Below are 27,958 nucleotides of genomic sequence, written 5' to 3'. Positions count from 1 at the left end.
GAAGTTTCAACATTCTGGGTAAAGTGGTTCTCAATGTTCAGGCCCCTGTGACCTTGACCTTTAACAGAGTGACCCTAAAATCAATAGGGGTCATCTAATTCGCATGTACAATCATCCTATGAAGTTTCAACATTCTGGGTAAAGTGGTACTCTAGTTATTGATCGGAAATGGTTTTCAATGTTCAGGCCCCTGTGACCTTGACCTTTAATGGAGTGACCCCAAAAACAATAGGGGTCATCTACTCTGCATGACCAATCATCCTATGAAGTTTCAACATTCTGGGTCAAGTGGTTCTTAAGTTATTGACTGGAAATGGTTATCAATGTTCAGGCCCCTGTGACCCTGATCTTTGATGGAGTGACCCCCCCCCCCCCCCCAAAAATAGGGGTCGTCTACTCAAGTAGCCCTACCACCCTATGAAATTTGAAGGTTCTATGTCAAATGGTTCTCCAGTTATTGATCGGAAATGAAGTGTGACATATGGACAAGGCAAAAAACAATACGTCTGCCACAGAGGATTGGGGGTGGGGGGAAAGACTTAATCATATTAGTTTTATCAAATGTTGAAAGGAACTTTATAACTTCAGTAATACTGCATATAACAGAATGAAAAACAAAAGCATTGTTTCTTTTATGGCCATTTATTTGTAGATAAAATAACCATTAAACATACAATGGCATCAAAAGCGATAAAACATAAAATTTGAAGACATAATTATCCGATATAAATCAAACGCTTAGTACCAGCACAAAGCCACACTTGTCTACTAGTACCATATTGAACCATGTTCTTGTATAAGGCTAGATCTAAAAACCATATCATACAATAAATATTTACACATTATATACATCTACTTTTCCATTAAAATTTGTGACTTCCTGTTCATCATATGAGTAACAACTAATGTATGCAACAGCAAAAAGCAAGACATCTTTCACAAATACAGCACATGTTCATGGCCAAAATACAACAAATTAAAATTGTGTTCCCAGGGCATAAAATTAGGCATTCATATAAAATCTTTACAACATGCCTTTATGCCTTATGGTAATGTAATTAAATAATTCCCAGAAGTAAGTTTGCACCTTCCTTAAATTGCACCAACGGACTGTGTATGGATTTCAAAGCCCACTTGCACAGAATAAATAGCAAGTCCCTAAATGGTTATCCTAACTTCCCTTGTTCTCATTTCACGTTTCTCCTTGAAGGCTCAGATGCTGTTGGTGGAGGGGGAACTCCCTTTTTGTCAAGATCCTCTATATAACCAATTAGTATCTTACGACGTTCATCAGCTACAGGCTCTAACGTTAGGTACCTCTTGTCATTCTGAAAAGTTAGAAATGTCACATGTACAGCCTTTTAAAGTATTTTTATATTCTAGGAATGATGCTACTAGAATACTAGAAATATGAGGTTATGTGTCTCGGAGTGTGTCGGTGTAGAATGGGGGAGAGGGGCATGTTTTTTGACAACTGGATTACCCTAAACTGAACAATCTTGGTAGACCCTGGTCACACAAGGACCATTTGTGTGAAATATTTTTATAATTGGCCCAGCAGTTGCATACAAGAACAAAATTTGCACTATATGCAAGTGACCACACCCTGTGGAGACCATGTTTTTTTGACAAATCAGATTAATTTAAACATTCTTTGTTGAGGGTCAAACAAGGATCCTTTGTGTTAAATTTTAAAATCAGGTCAGCAGTTTCCACTACATACACACAGGGAAAAGTGACCATGCTCCCTGGTGGCCATTTTTTTGACAAACTGGGATAATTTGAACAATCTTTTTTTCCTTTTTTCCTATTAAGTTTTTACTTTTTTCGAAATTTATTGGTTTATTGTACAAAAGTGAAAACTTTTCATTTGATAAGTAATTTCTGCTGTTCAAAGTGAATTTACCTCTGGAACAGAAGGGGGCAGAGTTAAACATCTTTAAAAATACAGTGATATATGCTGTAAAAGTTTTCTATTTTGCCTTTATTCTTTAGATTACATATTGTGAAAGAAATGCAGGTAGGTTTTACTTCTGTCCCAAGATTATTCTTGAATGAAGTGAGCAAAATTTAAAACAGTCCCACAGGACTCGACCATAATTATTCAATGTTGGAGTTAGAATTCTGTCTCATTAAATCCATTTACTTGAGGCACCCTGGAAACAATGATATTGACAGTTTTGTGTTTTATTATTTTATTAAAATTAATGGTATATAGAATGCTCTGCAAACGTTTTGGACAGTGGCCATCACTTTGCAATTTGTTTCTACTTGAGCTTGAGGAAATACTATAAATTATACAAAATTTATAAAAAACAAGAGCTGTCGGAGGACAGCAACGCTCGACTATTCAACAGCCTTGTCAATTGAATGAATACAAAAGTTGAAAAAGGGGCATAATTTTGTAAAATGCAAAGTAGAGGTATTGAACCTCTGTACTGCATGTCATATCATGACAGTGAACAAGTGTGTGAAGTTTCAATCCTTTCCAATTTGTGGATACTGAGATACCAGCTTACATACAAAAACTTCACAAAAAACTGCTAAGTCAAAGGGGCATAATTTTGTAAAAATGCCAAGTAGAGTTATGGGACCTTCACAGTGCATGTTAGATCATGACAGTGAACAAGTGTGTGAAGTTTCAATCCATTCTAATTAGTGGATATGAGATATCAGATTACATACAAAATTTAACCAAAAACTGCTAAGTCGAAAAAGGGGCATAATTTTGAAAAAAGAGAGTAGAGTTATGGGACTTGCTTAGTGCATGTCAGATCATGATAGTGAACAAGTATGTGAAGTTTCAATCCATTCCATTAGTAAGTACTGAGATACCAGCTTACATACAAAACCTTAACAAAAATTATTAAGTCGAAAAAGGGGCATAATTTTGTAAAAAGCAAATAGAGTTATGGAACCTGTGCAATGTAGATCAGTTCATCACAGTGAATAAGTGTGTGAAGTTTCAATCCATTCCCACAAGTGGTTACTGAGTTACCAGCTTACATACAAAACCTTAACCAAAAATTTCTAAGTCGAAAAAGGGGCATAATTTTGTAAAAAAGCAAAATAGAGTTATGGAACCTGTGCAATGTAAGTCAGTTTGTCACAGTGAATAAGTGTGTGAAGTTTCAATCCATTCCCACAAGTGGTTACTGAGATACCAGCTTACATACAAAACCTTAACCAAAATCGGGACGCGGACGCGGACGCCGACGCATGGGCGAGTGCAATAGCTCACTATTCTATGAATAGTCGAGCTAAAAATCAAAAAATGGCATGGTAAAAGTTGTTTAAAATTTGCAACACAATGCAAAACACAGACAACTTTAAGAATATACCTAGCAAACACATTTTTTTAAACATTACTATTAGGGGTCCAATACCTTAAGTTTACCTATTACTTTCAAGCTTACTGAAAACATGTAATATGTCTATAGTGATAAGGAACCAGTTCCAAATTTTCATCATCTGGCCATGCCTGAGAACGCTTGAAAATTACAAGCTGAACTCTTTGACCCATTTCTTAATAATAAGCATTTGCGTCAATGTGTATTGCTAAATTACTATACAAGATGGTAACACTTCTTGAGGTAACCAACTGTTACCAAATGCCAATGACTTACCTCTAATATTTTGATAATGTCATTCATATGGCTGTCAGATTCTTGCAGTTTTGCCCTCGAGTTGTATGTGATGAGTTTTGTCTCTTTCAGTAGTTCTCGGAATTCTGCTTTAGCATTTACATATTTCTCACGTAGATAATCGTCAAATTCTTTCTCACGTCTCTGTGATAGAAGAAGAAAATCTTGTATCATTTTGTTCACAGAACAAGCAAGCTATTTTTTCATATCAATGATGACATATATATTATTTATCGCAAACACTACAGTACTGTTAAGACTAAAATGTGTTTGTTGTACAGAGGTTGTGGCTATACCATAAATGCTATTGTTATAAAATTACAAGAGGACCATGATGGTCCTGAATCGCTCACCTATCCCCACATGACTCAGTGTTGAACTGAGTATGACGTCGTTATTTCTATTATTTGACATAGTGACCTAGTTTTTGAGCACGTGACCTAGATATCATCAAGATAAAAAATTCTGACCAATTTTCATGAAAATCCATTGAAAAATATGACCTCTAGAGAGGTCACAAGGTTTTTCTATTATTTGACCTAATGACCTAGTTTTTGAAGGCACGTGACCCACTTTTAAACTTGACCTAGATATCATCAAGATGCACATTCTCACAAATTTTCATGAAGATCTTGACAAAAATATGGCCTCTAGAGAGGTCACAAGGTTTTTCTATTTTTCGATCTACTGACCTAGTTTTTGACCGCACATGACCCAGTTACGAACCTGACCTAGATATCATCAAACTGAACATTCTCAACAATTTTCATGAAGATCCATTGAGAAATATGGCCTCTAGAGAGGTCACAAGGTTTTTCTATTTTTTGACCTACTGACCTAGTTTTTGACCCCACGTGACCCAGTTTCGAACCTGACCTAGATATCATCAAGGTGAACATTCTGACCAACATTCATGAAGATCTCATGAAAAATATAGCCTCTAGAGAGGTCACAAGGTTTTTCTATTTTTAGATCTACTGACCTAGTTTTTGACCCCACGTGACCCAGTTTCGAACCTGACCTAGATATCATCAAGGTGAACATTCTGACCAACATTCATGAAGATCTCATGAAAAATATGGCCTCTAGAGAGGTCACAAGGTTTTTCTTTTTTAGATCTACTGACCTAGTTTTTAACCCCACGTGACCCAGTTTCGAAATTAACCTAGATATCATCAATGTAAACATTCTGACCAATTTTCATGAAGATCCATTGAAAAATATGATCTCTAGAGAGGTCACAAGGTTTTTCTATTTTTAGACCTACTGACCTAGTTTTTGACCGCACGTGACCCAGTTTCGAACTTGACCTAGATATCATCAAGGTGAACATTCTGACCAATTTTCATGTAGATCCATTGAGAAATATGGCCTCTAGAGAGGTCACAAGGTTTTTCTATTTTTAGACCTACTGACCTAGTTTTTAATCCCACATGACCCAGTTTTGAAATTGACCTAGATATCATCAAGGTGAACATTCTGACCAATATTCATGAAGATCTCATGAAAAATATGGCCTCTAGAGAGGTCACAAGGTTTTTCTATTTTTAGACCTACTGACCTAGTTTTTGACCCCACGTGACCCAGTTTCGAACTTGACCTAGATATCATCAAGGTGAACATTCTGACCAATATATATGAAGATCTCATGAAAAATATGGCCTCTAGAGAGGTCACAAGGTTTTTCTATTTTTAGATCTACTGACCTAGTTTTTGACCCCACGTGACCCAGTTTCGAACCTGACCTAGATATCATCAAGGTGAACATTCTGACCAACATTCATGAAGATCCATTAAGAAATATGGCCTCTAGAGAGGTCACAAGGTTTTACTATTTTTAGACCTAATGACGTAGTTTTTGACCCCACGTGACCCAGTTTCGAACTTGAAATAGATATCATCAAGGTGAACATTCTGACCAATATTCATGAAGATCTTGTGATATATATGGCCTCTAGAGAGGTCACAAGGTTTTTCTATTTTTAGACCTACTGACCTAGTTTTTGAAGGCACGTGACCCAGTTTCGAACTTGACCTAGATATCATCAAGGTGAACATTCTGACCAACTTTCATAAAGATCCCATGAAAAATGTGACCTCTAGAGTGGTCACAAGCAAAAGTTTACGGATGCACGGACGGACGACGGACACCGCGCGATCACAAAAGCTCACCTTGTCACTTTGTGACAGGTGAGCTAAAAACATAATAAATGTGTGTACAAAAAAACCCCACAAGACCCTGTTATACATACCCTATCACTGGATGAGAATTTGGAATATCTCGGGTCTTCCTTGATCAGTTTCTTGATATCCTTCCAGGATGATGACAGTGTAATCTGCAAAATATTTATAATATCAGTATCTTTCTCATATATGTATCTAGAATGCAAAGTTAACCCATTGTACTTCAAATTTCCAATACTTCACACATACAGGGTAGCAATTCTGAATTCCTTTAAAGATATTTATTCTTCAATAAAACAAGAACACAAAGACCTTAAGTTACGCTCTATAGAACTGAACAGAATTAGGTTAATCCAAGCTGGGGGTTTTTGAGAAATAATTATAAAGAGAGAGAGTCCTAAAAATATTTACCACTTATTGTAAGTTTGAGACACTGGCACCAGATCAGAAAGAAAATGCCTCCGTACGTGTTATACCCTACCCCTAGGTATTCTGTAAGAACCATGGTCGTGAACGGGAAAATATACTAACCCGTTTCAATCGCGCATTTCATACCTAAAACACGCAGTGCGGTAAATGTGTACTAAGGATATCAAACAAGTGGTAATTTATCTTCCATTGTGTACCGGTCACATTTTTTCAATACATCTTATTTTAGAAAAACAACGCGTAGTTTACAGTAATTTCAACATTACACAAAAAACTTGCTTGAACTTCCCTGGTGAAGTTCCGTTCTAGATTACAAAACCATTCTGATTGGCTGTTGTGAAAATGTATGTCAATCGTCATTTTACTACACGTGTTCGCTAAAATGTGAAAATGCAGCAAAATGTGCAAAATGAATAAAATATACAGAACAGATGCAGACCAATGTATGATTTCAAATTAAAGATCATATACAAGATGAATTTCATTCATCATTTCGAGTTTTAGTGTAAAATTGTGATTTTTTAAAAATCTGTTTTTGTTTGTTTACGTTTCGCCAAACATGTGCGCACTGCCGTGACCTCTAGACCGGATGTTCATTAGGGAAGTTCAAGCAAGTTTTTTCTGTAACGTTGACGGAAGCATAAAATATGTTGATAATCTCAGCAATATGGAATATTGAGACAATGTGACTGGTGCACGATGGAAGATAAATTATCGCTTGTTCAATATACTAGGTACACATTCACCGAACTGCGCGTTTAAGTTGAGAAATGTACGATTGAAACGGGTTAGTGCACTTTCCCGTTCATGACCATGGTTCTTATAGAATACCTAGGGGTAGGGTATAACACGGAGGCATTTTCTTTCTGATCTGGTGCCAGTGGTTTGAGAGAAAAACTTACATCTGATGTTTCATCAAGTAGCTTATGGAACATCTCCCTGTTTTTCTTTGACAGAGCAGAGATGTGTTCTTCAAACAGTTTTTCCTTCTCTTCACGCTCCAGTACAGCCAGGTCCCATCTATGGTCTTTACGCAACTGCTTCCTGGTATCTCTCCATGTAGCCTCCGAGTTACGCACCTTGAATAAGAAATTACAATATAAGATTACACACTATTTTATAAATTCCATAAACTGATACAATAACAAGGAACAAACAGTCAATAATAAAAGAAATAATAGTCAAAATATTCTTTAAATACAGCAGACATCAACATTTTACCAAGCAGACCACCTTAAAAGTCACTATACAAGTAAAGTAAGTTTGCTGAACCTATGGCAGTGTGTACTGCTGAATTGGTGGCAGTATGTATTGCTGGACTTGTGGCAATACGTTTAAGAACAGTTGGGAGTATGTACTGCTCAACTTACAGCAGCATATATAGCTGAACCTATGATAGTCAGTATTGCTGAAATTACTGTGGCAAATTTTGTCTAATTAAATCTATGGCAATACGTATTGTGAACTAGACAAGACAGACAAAATTTGTTCGAGTTATTGGTAGTCTGAGCCATCGAAAATTTAACATTATAGATTTTGCTGGGATCTAACGGTGGGGTTGCCCACGGGGTGGTGTTCAAATTATCTGAGTTTAAGTGAACTACGTTCAACTGAAAAATTATTGCAACCTGAAGTACAATAACTCGAGAAACTAAATGCCTATAAAGAAAATCTTATTTCCCTTTATCACAGGTTCTTAAAGACATTCTGGGATTATACTAACCAGGTCAACCAACAAAGCATTGAAGAGTTGAATGGCTTCGTCCTTCTTATGCTGTTCCCTTTCTTTCTCTCGCTCCCTGAGTGATGAAGACAGTGTTCGTTGTACCTCCTCCTCACGTTTACGTATACTAGCCTCAATACGTTCCTGTTTCTCTCTTGTCTTTCGATCCTCATCATCTGAATCCTTCTGAAAACAGTTTTATACTCGACAACTGACAAAAGGAAGGTATCGTAGACACAGTTTTTTTTTTAATTTCCTAACTTCCACAACTTTTTTTTTCTACACAAACTGAAGTCATTTAATATGTCACAAAATATTTTTTTATCTTTATATTTAACCCTCAAAAACATCAGCATGAAAGACTCGATAATTTAGTAAATACGATTGGCAGAGTTATCTTTAAAAGACCAGCTAAGACATTACTGCAATACATGTGCACATAGATCCTGAAGGGAACTTTTAGAATCATTATTATTCAAAAGTTGAATTTGGTAAATCTTACGAAAGTACTTTCAGTCTGGGGTAAATCTAGTATTTTTTCAGCCATCCAGTTTTATCTTAAAATACGACCTTTATGCAGATTTGACTGGTTTATTCTAAAACATACACTTACATCATCCAGATTTTTCACATAATCTTTAAACCAGTCCTCTCGTCTGGAGCTACTGTCTACAGCCTTGTAACGAGGATCAGAGTCTATTTTACGTTTAATGTCGCTCCAGCGAGAGTGACGATCTATGTCTGAAGTCTCCTTTAAAAGGCTGATGAAGTCCGATTTCAACTGCAAAGGGGAAAAAACATTTATGTAATATTTGGGCTGAGAATAACATCACTGAACTGAAAAGTGTACATACTGAAATCTTGCATATTTCACAAAACTGCGACAACAAAAAGAAGCTTCCGTAAAACATAAATTTTGTCTACTTTTTAGTAAAATGCCATTTATCATGTCTTTTAAACAAAACTAATTCAACAAAATGTGAAATATACAAGTATCCTTAAGTCATAAACCATTTCTACATATTGGTAATCCGAAAAAGACATGTATACTAATTGTTTATCACATTTTAAAACACATTTCGCAGCTTCCTGGCAAACATCACAGATGTTCTGGCTCTGAAAAGAAATTGACATTACGTTAATTCCTGCAAGAGAAGACATGATTAATAACCTTCTGAACACCTGTGATGACTTAAATTTTACTGAAGAAAGCTCTAGTCTTCAGAGTGTGCAAAATAGATAAAAAACTTTAATTGAAAACTAACCAAATTTTCAATGTAAATAAGATTTAAAGAGATCTGTCAAGCTCCTTTTGTTTTTACAAACAGGAAGTTTTTTTCTAAAAATTATTTAAAAATAACTTTAACCCAAGAAAAAAAATGGTTTGCCAAGAAGCTGGTATTAATTTCATGAACTTCTGAAATGAGAAATACCATAGGAAACAAGGAAACATGGAAAGTAAAAGAAACATACCAGTTCAAAACAATATTTTTACTGAAGTACAAACTGTAGTGGTCTGATAATCAAATATTTCACAATCTTGAAAATCTTCACAACTCGTGAAAAATGTTTAATACCATAAAATGAGCAAAGTAACCCTTATTCAAGGAAGACATTGGTTTAATATTAACAAATGAAATCAAAGGGTTCATTTTCCATGCAAAATTTAATTTATAAAACTACTGTTGTATTTGCCTTAAATCTATTTCACAGTATAATACACCAGTCTTAGTAGACGATGCGTCAATAAAAGCAAGGGAATAAAAGGAGATCTGTACAGAATCATAGGTCTCAATTCATAATAAAAAACTGTATAAACTTCAACTAAAATTGTCTTTTATATTACATTTACCAATGGCATCAAGTTAATTCTAACCTTTTATAATTTTGCATAAATATACCCCCTCCCCCACCTCCATCTCCAAAATGGCAAGAAAATTATCAATTATTCATTCATAAATGAAACTGCAGTTTCCATGACTGGGGTTATTTCCAGCCCATTTTAGAACAAGGCAGCATTAAAAACATCTTCATAGCAAACATTCAGACTTGTTTTGATTTTAAACAAATATCTTCAAGGCTGTTAACAGCTAGAAATTTTATACAAACAAAAAACAGAACTTACAGTACAACTATTCCAACAGTTTGTTGTCTGCCTACATTTTGTTACCAGAAAAACCATAGTTATGCTGATCTGAGTGTGCATGAAATGAACTAATGCTAAAAATCAACCAATACGGAGCTTTTTTCTTTATATCCTTCAGTTTGGATTAATATACAGAAGCTGTTGGTGCACTGTATATCAAGTCCAGACCCTTGAATGTATTCAGTACACTTCTCGTCACTAGCTAAAATGAGCTGAAAATATCCCAAGTGCTTACTTTTAGTTTAGACTGCCTATGATACTGTACTATTTTACACATCAATTTTTAACAATCATTCGTACATAATTTCAACCTTCAGTATTGGTGCAACCTTGGTAATCATATACTGCCTCTTTTTCAAAGTAGTGCAAGTTTTAATATCTTTTAACAAATCATTTATATAAGGAATTAGCTCAATTATCACTGGTGGATCAAAATTTGATGACTTAAGTGGCTGAACGGTAACTGAACTTGAGAACAAGTTACATCTATATTCTGTTAGTCTTAGAAGTATACTTACCATTAATTAAAACATATTTCACAGGATACCCACTGGACTTCCAACAAATTAAGTACTTTAAGTCAATGCTTCTTTTAAATTGCTTTCTAGTTTGCTTCCTGGAAAACCTAGTACAGGCTTTATAATTATGAGGTGTGACCATTAAACAAATGACCTCCAGAAATAGGTTCTTTATGAAGCATTTGATTTTGTTTGCTTTGGGCTCAACGCCGATTTTCAACAGTATTTCAGTTATGTAACGGTGAACAGTTAACTTAACTGGTGTTCCTGGATTCCGTACCAGTATAAACCTGTTCTCCTCAAGTAACTGCCAACTTCCCCACATGCATCAGTGGAGGACGAATGATTTCAGACACAATGACTTCTATTAAATTGTCATGGAGAACATACGCCCCACCCGGAGATTGAACTCGCGATCCGTAGACCTGCACTCTCCCTACTGAGCTAAACGGGCAGACATAATGCATTTGAGCTTAGGTATAAAACATTTCCTACTATCAACTGTAAAGTATGAGATGACTTATATGGAAAAACAAACTTTGGTGTGCATAACATTATACCTTATAATGGTATATTAAGTATGTATTTCTTTAATACTTCATTGAAACAATCTTAATATTTTGATCCACACAATGTAATTGAAAGAATATTAACAAGATTCTAAGCGAGCTATGCCTACTTCACAAAGCAATAGTAATGTATATATTATAGTTGAAAATGTTCAAACATGAATCAGTACCAGTGTTCACAAACCAGGAAGGTTTCGCCTCTGCTCTAGAACGCTTTTTACTGAGAGCTGGTTTTTCCCAGTCTATTGACTGATGGGAGACTGCATTTCAACCTCGGTAGCTAAGTGACCTGGACGCTTTCATCTTTTCAAAAGTGATAAAGCAGTGTGGTTAAAACAGGGCACAGAACATAAACAAGTGTATATCAAAACTAGAAATTCATGAGTGAAAGATTTGTAAAATGTTTAAAAAACAAGTTTTAAGAAAGTATGGATATGAACAGTAATAATTTGTAAATTATCTACAATCATTTAATATAATTATCTACTTTAATATTCTTCATTGTAAATGTACAAATAATTATACTGATGTATGGAAAATGTCCACTTAATAAAAACGCAGTTACTACATTATGACAAAAGCATTTAGGAACAGAATAATGTAAATGGTACAAAAATTATACATAATAATCTGCTTTATCAAAGTTTCAAAAGACACAATCTTTAATTTTAAACCGTGGGGCCTAACCCTTTCATTCAATTTTATGTTTGCATATTGCCCATCAAAATACTATGGCTTTTAAAGTGTTGGTGAAATAAAAATTTTCAAAACAATTAAATTCTTGTCCATTCTACATGTATGAGCAGGGTATCACAGTCTTACTTACAAAATGGATATAAAAGCCATGTTCTTATGTTTGTTTTTCACCTGTTATTCACTACTGTTTACCATACCCTGTATTCCTGTATTTTGCACCAGCACTAACTTGACAACTTCTCCACTTGTCAAGGTAGAAAATCAAGTATTTCTCACACAGACTTTAATCACATTGTCAAGAGATCATTTGCCAAGAACTGAACTTGCAACTTCGAAAACTGGTGACCTTGAGCTATGTGCATATGTTTCACTTTATACAAACACAGTCTGGTTTTCTTACCAATTCTTATTAACAACTTTACATGACAGATTTGATGAAAAGTTATTTTGGGTGATAAAATGTCTTTTATTCAAATTGTCAAGAAACATTTATGCAAAGTTTTTAAACTCTTTCCATCTATTCACACTTTAACATGTTTAACTTCAATCATACTTTTAAGAGCCAAGTATTTTAAATGGGCAATCCCTGAAAATCACATTATGTCATTAAAAGCTGAAAAGCATGGTTTAATCACAACATAATCACAATACAAGTATAAAGAAGTAATGGTTCATGTTCAATTTAATTTATATGCTTTATTTTACCATTAATATGTCAATATAATTTTCTTTGTTTCATTTTTTTAACAGCTACAAATTAATGAACACAGAATTCTGTATAAATATGTATGTATATCGAACACAAATCTCTTTTACAAATACACAAACGAAATGCATTCTTCTTTCTGTTTTCTATGATAAATAAATGTGGGACTATATATAACTATACTGTTAACATATAATGTCATCCATGTTATATTGTAACATATAAATAACATCTGCCATGACAAAGTAAGTCAAAATCATTACAAAGTAAAATGCCTGAAAAGAAAGTAGTATTAAAGTTTGTTGCAAGCATGTCTGAAATACAAATATTATACAAACATAAAAGAGAGAAAAAATTTGTAAGGAATGCATATACCACTTCACATGCCTTTCTGTGAGAATCCCATAACTTCAAATTCATCAAGAACTTTTCAACATGAACAAAATTTTAAATTACTCTTACTAACGCTCATTCTTCCGTTTTCCAGAGTTCACAACTATGTTTTAGATTGTTTTCTCTACACCCACACAAAGCATGTTCTGTGTTTCATGAAGATGTTAAAACCAACCTGTTCCCGAACTTGATACATACCTTCTCTTTCTGGTGAGATTTTTCCTCCTTTTCCTTTCGTCTAAGATCTGACACAAAGTCACTGAAGATAGCCTCACGCTCCCTCATTTTCTCTATAGCTTTAAATCGTTCCTCTTTGCCATACTTGCTTGCAAAATCACTGAATGATGACCTTTAATAAAACATCCAAAATATCATTGTCAAAAATTCCCAATGGAAGTAAAGAATTTTACTTCTTGAAGATGAAACTTTGTTTTATTCAGCTTTCCATCAGCTTTTTTTGTGTCCTTAAGTATATTCTTTCTCCATTTTTTCATACTTTTTTGTTAAAATCATGTTAGATAGGATTTCTTCTTTCTCAACAATGTCTGGGGACTCCTGTTTCTGATTACTGAGAAAACTCCTGCTTGCATGCAAGTATTCAGAGCATTCCTAGGTTAGAAGATCCAAAATATATTCATAAACTAGCTTGAAAGACCCCATGTGTTTATCACAAGATGATAAATCTAGCGAACTCATGAAAACTACCCTATTTAGTTATCAACAGTTTTAAAATAATACAACTGAAATGCAGAAGGTAACATCAGCTGAAAGTTACATACTTTCCGTGTAGTTTTGCTTCATCCAGCAGTTGTCGGAAGGCATCTTTCTTCTCCCTCAGTCGGCGATGTTTCTCCCTCCTTTCCTCTTCTGCCCTCTCCTTCACATACTGCTCGAATACCTGTACAAAAAGCAACAGATTATAGTATCATACAATTTTTACAATATGCATTTTTTTAATATTCATGTATGTCATGACTGTACATATTCCATTCCATCATCTTTCAGGAAGATCTAAATGATATACAAAACTAAATACAAAATTGGAAAGTCGCTAGATCCTCAAACAAGAGTGCCAGACTGTCACAAAATACGCCTGTCGGATGAAAACTGTTTGAGAGCGGACAGTTTTTCCAGTAATTCAAGGGCCATAAACCAAGTGTCTGGGGCGATTTGGCTGGTTATTGAACTTGGCCAAGATATTATGGCCACAAACATTGTCAGCAAGTTTGGTGAAGATTGGATGAAAACTGTTCGACTTAAGACAGCGGACATGCTTTGGGTTCGACCGCCCATCCACTCAGGTTGTTCACATAAAGTCCAGCTCTTTCCGAGACGGGTGTATAAAAAGTCACAGATTGGTCTAGATTCCACAATTTTCCTCTAAATTAAAGACCGAGTAATTTACAAGCTGGGCATTTACACAAGAAATTCAAAACAGAACATACCTGTTTCCTCTCTTTGGATGTAAGTAGAAGATATCTTGGGTCAAAGACGATCTTGTGTAATTCCTTCTCCCATGTAGAGAATGCTGACACCTACAAAGAAGAAATTCCAACATTTGAACACCTTTACAATTCTAAACTTTACTTTACAATCAGTTACTCAAGTTTCTTGCTCAGATTTTATGTCAACATTGTTTCAGTAAGTAAACATGAAACATATACTGATGACGAAAAATATCTACATCACTGCTGGAAATACACTGCCTAATTTTCTTTCACTTCATTAATTTTCCTAATTAACATCCTTTATAAAAGCTTACACTTGAAAATCAGTCTGGTATGCCTGTCAGATGTCCATCAATTTCAGGTATATACCTGAGCTTACGTGAAGCCATTGCCAGTGGTACTCCACATCTTTTATTTAGTCAGCTACAAGCAATCTTAATAACTACCTGCCTATGACTCAGTCCTCAAAGCATCGACTGCCTTTCTGGCATTCAAAGTATTTTCATTCAGCATAAAAACAAACATACTAGAGACACTGACTAGAATAAAAAGTTAAAAATTGTTTCCAAACACGAACAAGTTCTTACATCTTTCTCTGCCAACATATCTCTGAACTGTTTCATGCGTATCTCTAATGGAACAACTGCCCTCTGTCTGGCTGCTTGTACCTCTGCCTCTATAGCAGCCTCCTTACTGTTGTCTATAGGCTTCTTCTCCTCCTCCGTCTTCTCTTCATTGGGTCTGTAAAAAGTGTGATTGATTAACCTTTACACTGCTAAATTTCTAAAATGAACCTGTCCATCTTTCAGTTTGGATAGTACCATAACCTGTTAAAAGGGGTGCATACAAAAAAGATACTGATGGAATGGCAAACAGTGCAGATCTTGATCAGACTGCATGGATGTGCAGGATGATCATGATCTACACTGATTGCAAAGGCAGAATCAATCATGTCCAGCGTAACGATTAAAGATAGGCCATCTTGTTCAACAGGTGCAGTTACTTTACATGCTTAATTTTGACCTTTTAATAGAGCCATTCAATCATTCAGATATCTCAAAATTTCACCAACACCCAACAATGTATGTTTACACTAGTTTATTAGAAGTATTACATTGCTCATTAAAAAGAAAAAGATGGCTGAACAAAAAAAACAAAAAAAAACGGATTTCTGCTGTGGTGTACTTAAGATTATGTATATCATTACATTATAATAGAGCACACAGGTAAAAGCATTCAAATCTTTGAAAATAAACCTTCACCAGTACTGTCTTCTTTTCTTTCACCTAATGCAAGAAATATGTCATATTAACTTACTTCTTCTTTTTCGCAACTGGTTCCTCTGTTTCTTCCTCTTTGGGGGCTGCAGCTGTAATAAATAGTTTATACAAGATTTAGTGCTGCTACAACATATGACAGAACTCACTAACCAGTCAATAAATTAAGTCATTTACTGCCATTTCCTTGAAATACTTTTAGCTTCTACTACCTGGCTCTTAAAACAAACAAAAAATGTTTTCTTGCATGCTACCTGTGCATATCATAATATTATCAATGTGCCTCAACAGACATAGACACAACTAAGTCTTACTGGATATAAACAATATCAAAACTTACTCTTTTCTCCAGGAGGACCAACAGTAAGTTTATCAACATCAGCACGGCCCTGCAGTTCCTCAGGCTTTTCCCACAACGATGTCCTTGTACTAGGATTGTAGAAGAAGACTCGACCATCACCTGTCCACACAACACACCATGGTGTACCTGACACAGGTGTGCTTGATACAGGACGAGATTTCTCCTGTTGTTTTTCCTGCTCTGTTTTTTCATCTTTCTCCTCCTCCTGTCAAAATAATCATTCCAATACAGATTGCTATCAGATCAGCTCATTAAGAACATCACAAGACTATACATCGACAGATTGCTTCAATGACAATTAAGATTTCAGGGCTAGTCACATACTTCCCGACAACTTGACTGGACGTGTCTGAAGTTATTCATCCTCCACCTCTGGTTTAAGTATGGAACAATAATTAGGTTTAATATAATTGATTAGTGATAAACTGCTGAACAGTTTTAACCAGAGTCAAACCAACAAATTCTGAAAGTTATTAGTTACAAGAAATATCTTTTCTAGGAATAAGCAGCCAAAATAAATTATTAAATAAAATGCGATTGCATAATCTTTAATTAATGCCAAACATATAAATGACAGTCTACTTATTGTTTTTCTATGCTTAACTACTAATACATAGTATTTATAAACTGTATCATCTAAGTTTTCTCAAACTGCCATTTCTATTCTCTGAAAACTGACATATTCTTCTGAAAAGTCACTGAGGCTGCATGTAGACATTTATTCTAGAAACAAGTCAAACCTGTTTTTCCTCTTCTTCATCACTCCCTGAACTAGAATGATCATCGCCGCCTGTCTCCATTGCAGCTTGACCATTAACCTTGCTGGGCTCTGGTTCTTGTACCGCAGGGGTCTGAAGTGCAGCTATTTTGGCCTCCCAGTCTACTAACTCCTGTGGTTTGTCCCAGGTTGATTCCATAGTCTTGGAATTGTAGTAGTAGGACCGTCCATCTGTGTTCTTGTGCTCGGTCCACTCTGCAACCTCCGGTGGCTTTGGTGGAAGCTGTTTGGTCAAATATTAAGAGTTTTCTGTTTATAAATATCTTGTTTTTTAATACTCTTCTATTTGTTCTGATTTTAATATTCTAGACTAAATTATTATTTATAGAGAATTATTATGCATCACATCTCATTAAAGTAAGTTCAGGTCACTAACCTGCAACACTGCTTTGCAGAAATATATCTGAAAGTATGTTTTGTTACATACAAGATAATATTCTAATTATAGATATCTAATAATCTTGAGATAACTGTACAAATACCTGACTGGAAGGCAGTTTATGGGCAACTACAGATGTATCTGGGCCAGTCTGTGCCGGAATTTGTTGTGGTGCAGGTTGTTGGGCCGGAGCACCTGGCATTGGACCAGGGAAACCAGCCATTCCCGGTGGTACCATACTTGGTGTGAACCCTCCTGGCATTCCTGGGTAATTATTCTGTGGCATGAATGGTGGTGGCTGTCCTGGGGCACCCTGCTGAGGCATACCTCCAATAGGGGGCTGCTGCTGAACATCTGGCTGTGAAGTTGCTTGTGCTGGAACATTATATAATATACAACTGTATTTTGTATGTGGTGTACGATTTTGTCATTTAATGTCATCACTACAAAACCTACTTGAGAAATAAAATCTTGTTATCAAATACACTTTTATTATGTTAACATCAGAAGTTGCAACCATTCACCAATAATCAGATATATTTCATAAGCCCCCTTGTGTTCATTCAAGATCATTGGAAGTGTGAACTAGACAATCTCTACATACCTTGTGCTTGTGCAGCTTGTGCTGCTGTTGTTGGTCCTGTTGTCGTGGAGACAGCCTGCTGACTTTGAGCTGCCATTTGTTCTACCTCGGCTTGAGTGATAATCTTCACATTTTCTGGTTTTGTCCAAGCTGATTCTCTTGTTTTTGCATTATAAAAATAAACCTTAAAACAGAAACATAGAATGCTTTAATTATAAAGCTATTCAAAATGTACTGTTCACAGGCTGTTATGTTGTATGAATTGCCATGACAGAACTTGTTTTTGTACATGTAGAAGTTTAATGCACTTTGCGAACTATGTAACCACAGCTGCTCATAGCAATCAATAAGAAACAAAATTTTAACTGAACTGATTCAACTTGTATCTGACTTGAAATAACATATATAAACTTTGACTAGAACTAGTAGAAGCTTACTTTTCCTTCAGCAGTCTTAGTTTCAACCCAAAGCTCTTGTAGCCCCGGATCACCCTGGTTCTGAGGCGGTCCTCCCATTGGAGGCATAAAACCAGGTGGGGGAACACTGAAGTTTGGCGGTGGAACAGACGGTGGCATTGATGGTCCTGGCCCAGGTGGTCTCTGATAAAAAATATGTATATATTCATAATACATTTGTAAATTTATTAATACATGGTACATGATATCAAACGAAGCTGTTAAGCATAACCCTCAAAATATATTAAAATACAAATAACTAGATTCAGCTCTTGAAAAAAGCTATCAGTTTTCTTTTTTTAAATTAACTTTACCATATGCAGACTTCATTTTAACAAGAGCTGTCTGTAAGACAGCCATTGCCAGACTATTTCGTGTCAGCATGAATGTGAAATATAATTTTTTTTTATATTTACTTTGTTGGGTTTAACACCAACACAATTACAGGTTATATGACGACTTTCCAGCTTTGGTGGTGGAGGAAGACCCAAGGTGCCCCTCCGTGCATTATTTCATCACGAGTGGGCACCTGGGTAGAACCACCAACCTTCCGTAAGCCGGCTGGATGGCTGCCTCACATGGAGAATTCAATGCCCCAATAAGGCTCAAACTCACATCGATGAGGGCCAAGTGATCTGAAGTCAGCAACCTTTAACCACTCGGCCACAGAGGCTCCCATAAAAGAAGATCAAGACAGAACTTGCATATAAAACACACTTCAACTGTAGCTTCATAACAAGTTGTTTATAGTATTTTCAACTGGTGTCCAATGTTTGGGGGAAAAAAATATGTTCCCTATTTGTTGTCTTACTTACCATTCCTGGAGGAGGTCCCATGCCTGGTGGCCCCATTCCTGGAGGTGGTGGTCCCATACCTGGAGGTGGAGGACCCATTGGAGGGCCCATAGGAGGTCCATGATGACCTGGAGGGGGACCATAGTTAGGATCAAATGGTGGCCTACCACCAAAGTGTGGGGGAGGAGGGCCCCTTGGACCTGGACCTCTCATTGGTCCCCTCATTCCTGGTGGAGGTGGGCCTCTCATACCTGGTGGCCCTCTGAACCTTGGCGGTGGTCCTCTTCCAAAAGGCCTGAAAGTAATATGAAATATTTCAGTGAAACATTCACTTTACATGACTACTGTCTGCAAAATGGTGGTCAAAAGAAAACAATGTATACTTGTTGCAGTTCTGCGGATCCTAAATCAATTTTCTGCGAGGTGGGACATTTTTCAAATTGTCATTACTGTGCTTATAGATTTACTCTTTTTAACTGGTGTGCATTTAGCACTATAAAATAAGATGTAATATTGTTAAACACATTTGAGCTGTGCCATGGGAAAACCAACACAGTGGGTGTGCGACCAGCATGGATCCAGACCAGCCTGCGCATCCGTGCAGTCTGGTCAGGATCCATGCTGTTCGCTAATATATTCTCCAATTCCAATAGGCTTTAAAAGCGAACAGCATGGATCCTGACCAGACTGCGCGGATGCACAGGCTGGTCTGGATCCATGCTGGTCGCATACCCACTATGTTGGTTTTCCCATGGCGCGGCTCATTTGTTGTTGCCACTTCTGTATATGTTTGTGTAGATATAGGGACAACTAGGTCCTTGATGTGTTCTATGAGGGGGTGGGAAGGGGAGTGCTTAAAAGCTTGACAGTGTTCGCATTAACTTCCAGGTGGTTTCAATGCACTAGTGGTTCCATTGAAAAACAGAACTTTTATATTCACCTGGGTGAGCACTTGTACTTAAATACGGATTCATGCAAGTTATTTGACAGTGTTCAAACCTTCTATTTTGGCTAGGGATTTTCACCCTTCCGTGGTGTCATTTAAGAAATCAGGGGTGTTTGGTCTAAAAATACGGGTCCTAGTCTAAGTGCAAGCTGCCACTAGCAAGAGTCTTATTTCTTCAATATACAGCATCAGGGACCATCCTAGGTCAAAATTTTAGGGTGAAGTGACCTCTCCCTTCACAAAATTTAGGGAGAAGTTGAGAAATTTAAGAAGATTTGGCATAGTTTTTAGGCAACCGGATACCCAGCCTGAGTTCTAGCCGTCGTAAAATGAATAGAAAAGGATGATTGTGTCGTAGTCATCTTGTTGTAGTTACTGTATGTTCCACAATCTGACGAGATACCATGCTGTACACAGTGCATCCAGGCAATACCACAAGGAGGTGCCCTTATCATGGCCCAACTTTTTTTAATAAATGAAATTACTCTTGTCAAAACATTAAATTATAATATTTTATAAGGAACTGTTTTTATATATAATGATTTAATTCCAAAGTTTGAAAATGAATTACTATAGTAGAAGTCTTTTATTTCATACTGGTATCTTGATTAATTTCATGTTCTTATAAAACTGGTTAGTTCCAAAGTTTGAAAATGATTTTGAAAATATATCTCGTTATTTTCGTACTTCTATCTTTTAATTAATTTGAATTCTTGATAATAATAATAACAATACTAGATGCCCACGGGCAATATGTCGAGCCCGCTAGCTGTCAAAAGGACTGGGAGTTGTATATGACACTCCTTGTATCATTGAGGCAAACATTCATGATAAATAAAAGAGATTGCAAAAAGTTACAATATATGTTATTTAAAGAAACAACAAAGGAACGTAAATCTAAAAAAAAAATATAAAAATTCTAAGTCCACACAAAAATCCGCACCAGTAGAGATAAGTCAAAATACACATGAAAGTGAAAATTGGATGTAACATGCATGTTGTCCTACAGAAAAGTGGTCTTGACTTTTCCCTACGACCAGTAATAAAAAAGTTACAAATATAAGCTATTTATAGTAACAACAAAGGGAAGTAATTCTAGGATCTTGCGCATGACACTCCGTCGCATGATGATGAACAATTGTGCCAAGTTACATAAAAATCCCTCTATGAATAAAAAAGAAATGCTCCAGACAAAGTCATTCTTGTATCTGACTTTTGACCTCTAAGTGTGACCTTGACCTTAGACCTAGGGACCTGGTTCTTGCGCATGACACTCTGTCTCATGGTGGTGAATATTTATGCCAAGTTACATTAATATCCCTCCATGCATGATGAAGAAATGCTCCGGACAAAGTTGTCATTCTTGTATCCTTTAACCTCTAAGTGTGACCTTGACTTTAGACCTAGGGACCTGGTTCTTGCGCATGACACTCCGTCTCATGATGGTGAACAATTGTGCCAAGTTACATCAAAATCCCTCAATGCATGAAGAAGAAATGCTCAGGACAAAGTCATTTTTGAATTTGACCTTCGACCTGTGTAACCTTGACCTTTGACAGTGCTCCAGCTAGGATTAAAAAAGGGCAGGGTGCTGGCACTGAAAAGGGCACTTCTGGGGTGGTGGTCGGTCTGGGACCGTGCTCCCCAGGGGAAAAATATAACTGGTCCATGCATACAGTTCATTTTAACATACTTTAGGCATGGAATTTGGCATAGTTTAGACATGTTTTTTGGCACACTTTAGGTATGGTCTTTTAATAGGCTATGTCTGTCATCTCTAATGTACCTATTTATTAACTAAAAATTCTGCTGTTTGTATTTTACTTGGCATTGATTTTCAACTTCTAACATTTCTTTGTAATTGCATACTGAATAACAATATCTATGTGTTTAGGCCTATTTTGTTACAATTTCAGTACACATCTTCTCCATGTAGGCTACTTGATATTTATAAATTTATACTGCAACATATTATATACAGAAAATAAAGTTTAAACTTCCACTTAAATAAATGAAATCAGGCAAAGTTTTTAACTTACAACAGTCTAAAAGCAAGTTTAGCACTTGTAATAGACATATTCCGGGTATCCAAAATTTTATATCCGGATATGGTTACACTTTTTTCTAAAAGTCGTCGAATGTCCAGTTTAAACAGTATTTTTGAAAAATTATTATGATGCAGAGACTGTTTAACAGCGTTTTACAGTATCTGACATTAAAGTGTACCCTGTCATTACATCTTAGTAAACTAATTTCAAAGAAATATGAAAAATCGGCAATTTCCCAAAACAGACGACAACCTACTTTCGATTTCAAAAACTTGTAAAAAGATAAAATCAAAATATTTTCCTATTTAAATTTGATTGTGATCAATTTTTATTAATTAGATTTAAATGTCTGTTGTCTGGACTTAAGTTTCAGATATGTATAAAGGGGTATTTACGACTATATTACCGAAAACGAAAGTACACTTTGACAGGTGGCGCGAAATGATAATGATTTCAGACTGGTTTGCAAACTGTTTTAACACTAAGGTTCAGTGATTTTAATGCTAGTTTAATTGCTAGTGGAGCAGTCTAAAATATCATGATCTGCCTTGGGCACGATTACAGCAGGTAATTGTTTAATTGTTTGTTAATTATGTCAATGCCCACCGGCGTGTATCACTCGATAAAAAGGGGCAATAAAGCAGTGCATTATAATCACCGAGGCAAAAAAGGGAAGTTTGGCTTAAAAAAGAAATGAATGGTTGCAAAAACGGGCAGGGTGCCTGACGGGGCAACAGGGCGGAACGAATTTCGGAACGGGCGATGCGCCCTGCTGTAAATAGCTAGCTGGAGCACTGTTTGAGATAGGAACCTGGGGTTTGCGCATGACACACCGTCTCACTGAGGTTAACATCCATACCAAATATAAACAAGATTGCTCCATGCGCGTCAGTTATTGTCCGGACAAACAAATACGGACGGACGCACATACACCGAACAGACATTTGGACAACTATGTCTTCGCTTCCGCAAGCGGGCTTGACAAAAAATAGAAGTTTATTTTCGTTTTATTACCTGAAAATGCAGTAATCTATTCGAGACAATAATTGCAAATATACTCTGGTATTTATTCACACAAAATTTTGTTTGCAGATAAGTACCGATATCATATATTAAAGGTCCAATACTAAGGAAATTGAACATTTTAATTTCTTTTAAAAAGCACAGAAACTATTTCATTTTATTGGAAAATGAAAGTTGGTATGTAGAAATTTGAAATAAATCGCAGTATATGTACAATTATTTTTCTATGAAGTATGAAGAAAGTTAAAAAGACCTGGAGGGTCATTCTGTCGATTCATTGAAATTTCAACATAATACACATACATTTCTTTGAGTTCCAAAGACCTTCTGTAAATTTTGACCTGCCAGTCTTCATTATTTAGTGTCTTGCAGAAGTCTATGCACTGGCTATGAAAAAAATTGCCAACTCACTTTCCCTTAGTAATGGACCTTTAAATCAATACTTACTCATTTAGAAATCGACTACCGGATGGCTAGAATGTAGGCTAGGCGTCCAGTTACCAGACGGCTCCAAAACTGGGGGTGCAAAGTACCATTCTGGTGGTGAAAAACCCCCATTTTAGAGTTTCTGGAAACACCGATTGGTCTACCATTTATTTATAGCATTCCAATGCACGTAAATTTGTATCAATAGTACGGGGATATTCCTGACTATTATGCCCTTTTCTTGTATCTTCGTGCCCACTACTTATTCCCCCACTTAAATCCCAAAATTAGGCAAAAAACATTCAAAACTGTATATATGATATTGAAGATAAACCTTTTATCTTTATCATGCAAACTTTTTTGTTTGGTTATCCTAAACAGTCTTTGTGAAATCTCAAGATGTTTCCACCATGTGTGTAACCTAAGTCATGGTCGCCATTTTCCTATATCATCGTGCCACTTGTGTTATTTGGGTCGCTTATGTCATTCAAGCATGGAAATTTTCCCCTTGGATGAAATTAGGTTAGGAGAATTGGCAATGACCTTGGAATGAAACTGTCAGAAATTTTGGAAATGAAAATTTGGATATTTTTAAATAATTGCATTGTACTTGGTTTCTTTGTTAGGAGCTACACATTGTCAATGACAGATATTTAATTAATGCAGATTAAAGGCAAACTACATGGTTTTTTTATGCATTTTGCCTTCTTTGTTTACGAAATACCATGTGCTTATTATGTTTACACAATTTAATGACGTCAGAACTTTTCCATGAACTAGCAGCGCGTGTAAATGACAGAGGCACGAAGATATAGGAAGGCACGAAGATACAGGAATTGGGGATATAGTCGCACCACGTAATTTTACGCACACCTATTTCAACGCCATTTTTGTTTTGACCTCGTTCTCGATTAACTTGGGGTGTCCGATGACGTAGTTACTCGGTGTAATGACAGAAAACATCATGGTTAATTTTACCGATAAAAAAGTTGGAAAGTTCAGGAATTTGAAGATATTTATCAACTTACATTTACCCTATACATGATTTTTAATGTTTCTACTAATGCAAATTTTCATCCATTTTAAAAACCTCCCTGTGGAAGCTTAGATTAAAAAAGTTACTGGAAATTTTGTTGTACGTCTGCAGCCAACTTTGGTGCTATCAAGGTCACATCACTGCCACGTGACATATGTAATCGCACTATTTTACGCACTGTTTTGGAAGGTGTACGCATTATATATCAATGCGATCATTACTTCACACTTCATTTTTTTTTCTCTTGTCAAGTAGGCTGCGAACACTGGGTTCATCTAAAGTTTTGTATAAAACAAAATGTGCCAAATTCCTCTGTAAACACTGCAGTCCAGAAAAATGAAAGAAAAAACATCAGACAGTGTGTATTAAAAAAGCAAAGTGATTATTTATGTTCTTAGCCCCTTATGTTGATGAATGTTTAAATGTTTTCAGATTTATTTATGGCAGTGGCTACGATTACGGTACCGTAATCCTAGCCTCTTGGTTCTAGGAATAGGATTACAGAAGTTCCGTATTCCTAGACAACCCTATGAGGATAGGCTAGGATTACGGAAGTATTTAAGAGGCATCAAATATATGTTAGGACATGCATAAATGATGTTGTAAACTTCTTATTTCACTTTATTAAAATAGCGATTTTTGATGCCTGCCTTATTATTCCGTGTTATCTATCCGCCATTTTGGGTTAGTATAATCTTAAACGCTATATTAATGGCGGCCCGCGGAAATATTATAGAAATATGAGGGTAAAAGTTAGGTTTAAAAAAATATTCTATACTTTGATTTTTTTTTATTTATAACCATATTGTATGTTATTAAAGACCATTTGTGTTGATTTGATGACAAAAATTGCAGGTATATATGAAACATAGATAATTCTATAATATTTCCGCGTGCCACCATTAAGATTATACTAACCCAAAACAGCGGATCGATGGCACGAAATAATAGTGAAATAAGTAATTTTACAACGTCATTTATGCATGTCCTAACATATATTTGATGCCTCTTAAATACTTACGTAATCCTAGCCTATCCTCATAGGGTTGTCTAGGAATATGGAACTTCCATAATCCTAGAACCAGAGGCTAGGATTACGGTACCGTAATCGTAGCCACTGCCTTTATTTATATCATTTGGCCTTTAATATTGATTATCTACTTGCATCTGCTTTTATGTTCAGTTTTATTGCAGCATCCATGACAGTTATGGTGTAGCGCATTACTTACAGTGATTGCACAAATATTTAAGCCAATCAAAAGCTTCGTAACAATTATCATGTAAGATGCGTCGAAATAGGAGAGATCGTGTTTGTATACAAATTCTATTTTTAGAACTGATAAGACAGTGATCGGGTGGGCAGAAGCCGACCGTCCATGTTTTTTGTTAACAGTGATGTTTTTCTAACGGTCTAAACTTTCTTAAAACACAAATTACATAAATAATTTTTTGATCAATGGAAAGGTTATAAAACAAGCAATTTATTGATTACTTTTAATTGTTATTTCGAAATAAAATGGATTAATTATGAACGCTTAACTTACACTGTTTTTCTAAAGGTTGTGAAAATCACTACGCCGCTTTTAAAATTATATGTCATTTAAAACGGTTATTGATTGAAAAAAGATATTTGGATACAAAAATATGAAGATTGTTAGTATTTCAAATCTTTTTGAATTTTGAAAACCCATAAACAGGCTGGTCACATTGCCCGATCGGGCTTTAGGCATACAAACTAATGTTTCTTGAAAAATAATGAAGATATTTCTTTCAAACTTGGTGCATTAATTAAGCATAACATATGACGCATACTATGGTAGAAATAACATTGTTGCCTTCAGTTTTTTTAGAATTATTTCCCTTTTTCAGAATTTTATGATGCATAATTTTTGAAGTCCAAACAAATTATGTTTTAATGAAATGTTTGAAACAGAAAAGGGATCAATGGGTTTCTATTGCTCAAAACTTGTGCGCCAATACCTTTATTCTATGTATTTAAGGTTAATACTTTGTTTCTAGTGCAGATGTATGAACAATTTTTTTATAACTAACATTTTTCTATAATGTTGTTAGTGAAAGCACAGTAAAATATATACATTCATGTACTAGCGCAATAATTAAGAGCATTAGAAAGCCATTGAACCCTTTTTTGTTTTAAACTTAGCATTAGAACATGTCTTTTTTGGACTTTAACAATTATGCATCATAAAAATCTGAAAAGGGGAAATAATTCTACCAAAACTGAAGGCAACCAAGTTATTTTTATTTTAATTTATGTCATATGAAATGCTTAATAAATGGACCAAGTTTGAAAGAAATATCTTTACTAATTTTCAAGAAAAATTAGTTTTTATGTCGAAAGCCCGATCGGGCAATGTTACCAGCCTGATAAATGAGCAAAAAAGTTATTAAAAATTAAAAATTCTGATTCAATACGCAAACGATGTTAAAATCATTTGTTTTGCCAACCACCAGATAAACAGATGTTAACGCGTGACGTCACGGCGATCTCTCCTATAGATGTGTTAGAAAAAGTATGGCCGATCACACTAGTTGTTGTTTACCATTTGATTTCTGGCAGTCAGTTGTTTAGAATAAGATGTTATTGGTATGATTCAATGCATAAAAGGTTAGTGTACATGCAATATCTAACAGAGTCACGTATGTTACTGAATGAAAAAGCGCGGCCATGTTGCTTTTTATGTGCGTCGAAACTGGTGAGTCTGGGATAGTATCCACTGCAACTTTTCTACCCAAATTACAAATTTCATATGAAAGAAAAACAAACATACAATTACATTTGTTAAATGGAAGTGTCTAGTTCCTAGACAAGTGCCTCCCAGTCATAACTGTTCGTTCGGAAGTACCGGCTAGAAGTAGCACCAAAATTTTATGGGATGCAAGGCCAAGAGTTGTCCTTCCTGCTTTAATAAAACTACAATACAATATTTTGGCAAATATACCCATAAGCAGCGACAGACAGGGCTATTTATAACAATTCGAAATAATCTGACAGTTTTCTACAAGAACCACAGGATAGTGGTGCGAAAAATTACCGGGGTGGACCGCGCATGTTGTATCCTCTTGGTCCTGGGCCGCGTGGTCCCGGAAATCGACCTTGCTTACTTCCATCATAATCATTATAACCCGAGTTATCATTGTAGCCACCACCATAATCATCTGGTCGATCCTGTGGATGACTTTCATCGTCAAATCTGTCTTGTATGTCTCCGTCTTCCATCTTTGCACGCTCAGACAAGCCTCGGTTTCGTTTGGTCACGTGGAATAATAACCTCTCGAATAATATTATGCACCGTTGTCGTCTAGAAAAAAAACACACATTCAAACAAAATTTTAGTTTCAATCTGCGGGATAGTCTGTAAACTTCTAATTACC

General features: G+C 35.8%; 1 protein-coding gene across 1 annotated transcript; it reads right to left on the bottom strand.

Annotated features, from left to right (window-relative positions):
- Positions 1–623: 623 nt before the first annotated feature.
- On the bottom strand, positions 624–27,839 carry LOC123546763 (transcription elongation regulator 1-like). Its single transcript, XM_045333297.2, has 18 exons — positions 27,619–27,839; positions 19,105–19,378; positions 18,272–18,433; positions 17,856–18,018; positions 17,355–17,626; positions 16,835–17,095; positions 16,074–16,299; positions 15,774–15,825; positions 15,044–15,197; positions 14,454–14,543; positions 13,788–13,906; positions 13,207–13,357; positions 8,594–8,761; positions 7,981–8,166; positions 7,160–7,336; positions 5,897–5,980; positions 3,627–3,788; positions 624–1,328 (listed from the first exon to the last, which is right to left on the bottom strand). Exons 1-18 carry the CDS (start codon positions 27,801–27,803, stop codon positions 1,188–1,190), a joined length of 3,027 nt encoding a protein of 1,008 aa, XP_045189232.1. The 5' UTR covers positions 27,804–27,839; the 3' UTR covers positions 624–1,187.
- Positions 27,840–27,958: the final 119 nt, after the last annotated feature.

Source organism: Mercenaria mercenaria, chromosome 9 (assembly GCF_021730395.1).
Source record: "Mercenaria mercenaria strain notata chromosome 9, MADL_Memer_1, whole genome shotgun sequence".
Classification (NCBI taxonomy): domain Eukaryota; kingdom Metazoa; phylum Mollusca; class Bivalvia; order Venerida; family Veneridae; genus Mercenaria; species Mercenaria mercenaria.
Note: the sequence above shows the minus strand (reverse complement) of the source record. Positions and strands in the feature narration are given on the sequence as shown.

Coding starts and splice junctions, on each gene's coding strand:
- LOC123546763 (XM_045333297.2), bottom strand. CDS start 27,803: ATGGAAGACGGAGACATACAAGACAGATTTGACGATGAAAGTCATCCA. Junction 18,434..19,104: donor TGGGACCTCCTCCAGGAATG/GTAAGTAAGACA, acceptor ATTTTTTATCAG/AGACCACCTGGGCCAGGACC. Junction 3,789..5,896: donor AATTCTCATCCAGTGATAGG/GTATGTATAACA, acceptor CTTCTATCACAG/AGACGTGAGAAAGAATTTGA.